The sequence below is a fragment of the Trichechus manatus genome, unplaced genomic scaffold, assembly GCF_000243295.1.
Source record: "Trichechus manatus latirostris isolate Lorelei unplaced genomic scaffold, TriManLat1.0 scaffold00200, whole genome shotgun sequence".
Classification (NCBI taxonomy): Eukaryota; Metazoa; Chordata; class Mammalia; order Sirenia; family Trichechidae; genus Trichechus; species Trichechus manatus.
This window is the reverse complement of record NW_004444136.1, coordinates 1,181,072-1,188,155: the sequence shown is the minus strand read 5'-3', so window position 1 is coordinate 1,188,155 and position 7,084 is coordinate 1,181,072. Positions and strand designations below refer to the sequence as shown.

Sequence of the window (7,084 nt, the reverse complement as noted above, 5' to 3'; positions counted from 1 at the left end):
GTGAGTAGTGTCTGGGGTCTTAAAAGCCTGTGAGCGGCCATCTAAGATACTCCACTGGTCTCACCCCTTCGGGAGCAAGGGAGAATGAAGAGAACAAGACACAAGCAAAAGATTAGTCCAAAGGACTAATGGACCACAGCTACCACGGCCTCCACCAGACTGAGTCCAGTACAGCTAGATGGTATCTGGCTACCACCACTGACTCCTCTGACAGGGATCACAATACAGGGTGCTGGACAGAGCTGGAGAAGGATGTAGAACAAAATTCTAACTCACAAAAAAAACACCAGATTTACTGGCCTGACAGAGACTGGAGAAACCCCAAGAGTGTGGCCCCCAGACACCCTTTTAGCTCAGTGGTGGAGTCACTCCCGAGGTTCACCGTTTGGCCGGGGATTGGACAGCCTCATAAAACAAAACGGGACTAATGAGGCACAGCTGCCCAGGGACAAGGACTAGAAGGCAAGAGGGGACAGGAAAGCTGGTGATAGGGAACCCAAGGTTGAGAAGGGACAGTGTTGACATGTCGTTGGGTTGTTAACCATTGTCATAGGGCAATATGTGTACTGTTTAATAAGAAACTATTTGTTCTGCAAACCTTCATCTAAGGTAGAAAAAAGAAAAAAGAATTATCTATGTGAGATCACATTGACAACAGCAACTCAAAAGTTTTGTTGGGAAGTCTGGGGGCAGTGAGTTCAAGATACTGGTGATGGAATAATTTGGAAAAGGATAGTGAGAATAGCAGCACAACTGGAAGAATGTAATCGATGTCACTGAATTGTACATGTAGAAACTTTTGAAATGGTGTAACTTTGGCTATGTATTTTTTCACTAAAAAAAGGTCCTCCAAGGTCGAGAAGAGAGAGTGTTGACATGTTGTGGGTCTGTTAACCAATGTCATAAAATGATACGTGTACCGACTGTTTAATGAGAAACTATTTTTCTGTAAACCCTCATCTAAAGTACAATTAAAAAAAATCATAGCCCTTTATCATCTCCTGAAGCCCTGCTGACTTTGAAAATGTGCCCAATCTTCTCTGAACTTACCATTGCATTAAACAATATGACCATTTTTTCCTCTTCCTTTACTATCCACAAATTATAATAACTCAGGAAAAATGTCCCCACTAAGGCCTCAATATTGATAAGACTAGACAAATGCTTAATAAAAGATTTTAAGAAATTTCCCTGGCCCTGGTTGTTTCTGGCCTGCTATACTTAACGTCTGTCAATGACCCACTAAAGGAACTAGAAGGAATTTAAAATGACCCTTAAAAATAAAACCAAATAAACCAAACCAGTTGCCACTGAGTCAATTCTAACTCATGGCAACCCTATGTGTGCCAGAGTAGAACTGTGCTCCATAAGGTTTTCGATGGCTGGAGTGTTATTTATTTATTTTTTTTGGAAGTAGATTGCCAGGTCTTTCTTCCAAGGTGCCTCTGGGCAGACTCAAACCTCCAAACTTTTGGTCAGCAGCCAAGTGAACTATTTGCACCACCCAGGGACTGGTTTAAAAGGAAGATACCCACTGTTGTACAATAGAAATTGTTGAATTGCTATATGTTTTGTTGTGTATATTTTCACCACAATAGAAATAAAAAGGAAGAGATACTTTTACTTAACTAAGACCCCCATGTGCCATTTTCCCACCCCTAGCTCTGCATTCTCCACACTCGTTAATGGTCCTTGTCATTACGTCTGTGCCTGGCAGAGGAGAGATGAAGTTCTGTCTGTAGACCTGGCTTCCTAACCAGCAGTGTTTACATCATCTGCAGACGGTCCAGTTCCAGGACCCCTGAGAGGAGGGAGACCTTTCCATGTCCGTTCAGTTCATCCAGATCCCCCCTGAAGAATGACGTGCCACTTCAAAGAGGTGTGTGTTCTGTAGGTGGCCTTATAGCTTCTGGTTGATTTATGCTGGAGTTTAGCCCCTGCCTTTGCAAAGACTTTGTTTCTAGGAGTATATTTATCTGACCTTTCTTTGACTAGATAGCCCATAGCAGCACATAGGAAGAGACAGGTGCTCGGTGGAGAGAGGTGGCATTTTGATGAGCGGCAGGAATCCTGGGGCTTCTCTGTGTTTTATCCCTTAAGCCTGCACTGGACACCCTACAGCTGGTCTCAGCACATCCCGGGCGGAAGAGAAGGGGACAGATGTCATGGGGGGGTGGGGTGGGCGGTGGTGTAGAAATGTAGACTCTAATGCAGCTTGTCACTTTAGTGAATGAGAACTGGACTTGAGTCACTCGGTGTCCAAGTTATGGGGGGTGGGTAGAAATGTAGACTCTAAGGCAGCTTGTCACTTTAGTTCGTGAGAATCGGACTTGGGTGGCTCAGTGTCCAAAAACACTGTTGGAAGTGCCCAGTGGCCCAGTGCCCTGATGACCTGTTTATTCCGTGAGCATGATGTGGGGGGAGAATTTGTGGTGAGGGAGAGTCATGCCCTTAAAGGACCCGATGAGGATTTCTTCCTGCCCCACTTTATTTACTTACCCATACGGCTCTTGTTTTTAGCTGTCATCAATCGACCCCTGACTCGTGGTGACCCCACGCACCACAGAACGAAACACTGCTAGGTCCTGTGCCATCCCCATGATTGGCTATAGATCAGTCTGTTGCAATCCATAGGGTTTTCATTGGCTGATTTTCAGAAGTAGATCAATAGGCCTTTGTTCCTAGTCTGTCTTAGTCTAGAAGCTCTGCTGACACGTGTTCAACATCACGGCAACATGCAAGCCTCCACTGACACACGATGGTGGCTGAGCATGAGGTGCATTGGCTGGGACTCGAATGGAAGGCAGTAATTCTACCACTGAACCACCAATCCTTCATGTATGAGGCAGATTCCCGTTATTTGGCACCCTCCAACTCCTTAGGGTGGGTTGTTTGGTGGATCAAATCTTAGATATACCATGCCATATAGGAGTGATGCTGTTGGCATAAAACAAACCCCAGACCCACGTGCGATGTGAGGCGAGGGCAATGAGGCCTGAAGGGACAGGGCCCCGGGCCAACTGCAATCACAGTGAGCAGCCCCAGGCAATTCCTGTGCCCTCTCTCTCTCTCCAGAGCCTTCCAGGCCTTAGAGAACTGATGCTTGATGTTAACAGGAGAGTAGCCCCACTGCCCTCAAAGGTGTAGGGGTGGAGGTGGAAAAGCTGTTTCGTTCCTGATGTCTCCCCATCAAACTAGAGTACAATTCCCAGAAAAGTCTTCAGACAATGGGATGCCGAAGTGGAGGCCAGGTTGTAGCTTTTCCCTTCCCCTGAGGGGGTGCTGCGAGGGGACGTGTGATGCCCCAGAACTCTCTGGTTATAGCCTGCCATTGTGCTTCCTAGATGACCAACCAGCCATTCCAAACTGGCCGCACTGCCTCCTTTAAACCAGTCACTGGTCAAAGCTGAGTGCCTTCTTTCAAGGGTGTTTCAGAACAAGGCATCTAATAGGAGACAATAACATCGCTGTGCCAAACAAAAAGATGCGGGTGTTCTTTGCTGAAAGGCGCGGGCTGGGCTGCCGTGGGGTCAATTAGGGCCACCACTGGATGCCCCAGGAGCACTGTCTTGTTAATGAGGATCCTCGCCGAGTCGCTTTCTGAAATTCCTTTCCAGAAGTGAAATTAAAATCATGCAATTAAAATGTTCACAGTTGGGGATGGATGTTCTCGAACTGATTGAGAGGTGAAGAAGTGGACATGCCAACATTTTGAAACAGCAATTGTCTCCGTAATTAAATGCAATTAACTGGCATAGCTGGCTGCTTTTCTCCACCTAAGACTGATAGAAATGCTAAGACTTTTAAAAGTATGCCTCCCCATCTGACTTTTCTTTCCATCCCGACCCCAATTCTCACCAGTGAGTGAAGACTACAAAGGCTAAACAACTTGGCATAGCATCTCTAACACCAGCGCTCCAGGGTGGGCGTACCAAGGAAACTGGGGGACATGTTATAGAAAATAGAACTCTGGGCTGTCCAATACACAGCATTTCTCCTAAACCCAAACACCCTCCATTTGCCAGAGATTAGACCCGACAAGTCTCCCTGGCTGACCTCTGGGAAAAGAGGCGTGGAACATACGTGATAACCAAAATGCAGATTCTATAGGTGCGAATGAAAGTTGCAGCCCATTAGCCTCTGTAATAACATGTTTTTCTGATTATTATAGAAGATCTGAAAAGTGCTGAAAAGAATAAAGAGGAAAAATTTCTACATAATCTCACCTTAGAGAGACAATAACTAGGTATTTTATTCCTCTTTTCCTACTTCACACGCATATGCTAATTAATATTAAATATGGATGTCGTGGTTTGAATGACGTCCCCCAAAAAACGTATGTATCAGTCTGGCTGGGCCATGATTCCCAGAATTGTGTGGTTGGCCTCCATTTTGTGATTGTAATTTTATGTTAAAGAGGATTAGGGTGGGATGGTAACACCACCTATACCCAGGTCACATCCCTGATCCAACGTAAAGGGAGTTTCCCTAGGGTGTGGCCTGCACCACCTTTTACCTCACAAGAGATAAAAGGAAAGGCAAGCAAGCAGAGAAGGGGGGACCTCATACCACCAAGAAAGCAGTGCCAGGAACAGAGCGCATCCTTTGGACCCGGGGTCCCTGGGCGAAGAAGCTCCTAGCCCTGGAGAACATTGATGAGACGGCTGACAGAGAGAGAAGGCCTTCCCCTGGAGCTGACGCCCTGAATTTGGATGTGTAGCCTACTGGACTGTGAGAGAATAAACTTCTCTTTGTTAAAGCCATCCACTTGTGGTATTTCTGTCATAGCAGCACTAGATGACTAAGACAGTGGATATGTATATATATATGCACACATACATATATATATGTATCTCCTGATTTTTCACTTATATCACAAGTATTTTTCTTGCCATTAAATAAGTTCATAAACATTATTTTAAAACTCTACATAAAATCTCATCTTATAGACCTACCACCATTTACCCGCCTACACTCTTATTATTGGATATGTAAGTTATTTACAGTATTTTGCTATTATAATAATACAGAAAAGAGTATCTTGTTGCAAAAATTTCCCTGGGTTTCTGGTTTTTTCTCCTTAGAAAGCTTTCTTTTAAGTGGAATCCTCTGGGCCAAAGCTTAGGATCATTTTTTTGAGGCTTTTGTATGTCTTCTCAACTTGCTCTCTAGAAAGGTAAACAATTTATATTTCCATCAGTAGGGTCACAAACTGTTCAATCCACTGAGTGCACTCCTGAACCTTGTAGAGTGTTGTCCCCATAGGATTGGGCCTTTGGAATACCCAAAAACTCCTTCTTGGAGAAAGTTCCTTTCACAGATAATATGGGTCTGGAGGCAAATCTCAGCACAAACCTGATTTGCTCAGCCTCTGTCTGTCCTCACCCCCACCAGGATGGGGCCATGGGGGCCAGCAGAGGCCAGAGGACCCCTAGGGCAGCTGAATTATACCTGCGAACAGCTAGAGACTAGCTGTTCATCGGTGAGGACATCTGCATATTGGGCTAACCTGGAGTCTGCGCCATCTCACCTCCCTCCCCACCTCCTTCCCAGCTGTGCTGACGGCAGATGGGCACCAGGTCATCTTAGAGAAGATAGACGACTGGAACGTGGTGGAGCTGGTGGTGAATGAAGACGTCGTCTTCCGCTGCAACATCAATGACCTGGAGTTCGGTAAGCCCTTCTCGACGTTTCCAGCTTGCACTTTGCCTTCCCTGGGGTGTCCCTCAGTTTCTACTTGACATGTCAGGGCCTCAAACCCAATTCAGATCAAGTTCTCTTCCAAGCTTTAACTCCTTACTAAAAGCCCTGTGCTCTGTGGCACACGAACACATGGTAGGTGCTTCAGACTCTTCCCAGGAAATTGGAAGCAGAAGAGGTGATGGCAAGAAAAGGAAATTATGCCCTAGACTTCAAATGGGAGGATGGGAATTTAGGGATAATAGAGTCCTGTTTTGTCTTTTTGTTTGTTCGTTTGCTGTGCTTTAATAATGTATGCCGTTATTATTTGCTTTCAAAACAGTTCTTTTCACATTTTATTATTATATCTAGGCTTGCTAAGACACTTGAAGTCAATAGGCCACGAGTGTGGCTTTGGCTTTAGTGTGCTAGGGATTTCCTGCTTTGCCCTGGAGAACCTCTGGCTTGGGCAGCTGGCACTACACAGGTGTCCCTGAGCTCAATTCACTAATTGTGCAATCCACTAAATCTCTATTAAAGATTAGCTAACATTTCACATGCATGTGATCTTTGCATGTCTTACATGACATCACTTTGTATATAAAGCTGACCAAAAGAAATTAATTATATTCCCTAGGAGTCCCTGGGTAGTGCAAATGGTTAAGTGCTCAGCTACTAACCAAAAGGTTAGCAATTTAAATTGGCCTAGAGGCACTTCGAAAGAAAGTCCTGGCGATCTACTTCCAAAAGATCACAGCTATCACAAACCCTTATAGAGCACAGTTCTACTGTGACACACGTGGGGTTGCCATGAGTCAGAACGGACTCAGTGGCAACTGGCTTGTTGTTGGGTTTTATTTGTTTGCTTGTTTTAGGAGGCGATGGTAAACTGGACCCGCTCTGCGAACAGGCCAGGATAGCCGTGCTAGACGCCTACTGATCGCGTCAGCCCGGTCATCTCACAGCAACAGCCTCCTGTCCTCTGTGATGCAGCCTAAGGGGGCCTTGCCAGGGCCAGGCCAGTCAGAACATGGCCACTCCAGCCCAACCTGCAGCCTGGTTGTAGGGAAACGGGGACCCCACAAATAATAAAATCACAGCATTGGTAGTATCTCTCAGTCTTGACCCATAGGGAGAACTCTCCAATATCAGGTACACGCTGAGCTGAAGGAAATAATAAAATGGAATCTAATAACAAAGTACCATCCCTTACTAATAACGAGTAGTTGCCAGAAGCATTGGCGACTCCATTCTATACGAAGCAAAGAGCAAGGAAGAGCTGAAATTAAAGATGGGGGTTGGGACTGTAGACCTTTGAAACACTGAACCGAAGTTAATGTCAGTGTTTGGAAGCCTGGCTATTCCCTACACATTTATTTCTTGCTCTCAATGGAATAAATGTTTA

General features: G+C 45.4%; 1 protein-coding gene across 1 annotated transcript in view; it reads left to right on the top strand.

Annotated features, from left to right (window-relative positions):
* The window catches only part of CUNH10orf53 (chromosome unknown C10orf53 homolog), a 17,582-nt gene extending 10,963 nt beyond the window's left edge, over window positions 1–6,619 (top strand). The window contains exons 2-3 of the mRNA XM_004387947.1: window positions 5,554–5,673; window positions 6,555–6,619. Coding sequence (XP_004388004.1) covers window positions 5,554–5,673; window positions 6,555–6,619 — 185 coding nt within the window. The remainder of the gene's footprint in view (window positions 1–5,553; window positions 5,674–6,554) is intronic.
* The last annotated feature ends 465 nt before the right edge of the window (window positions 6,620–7,084 follow it).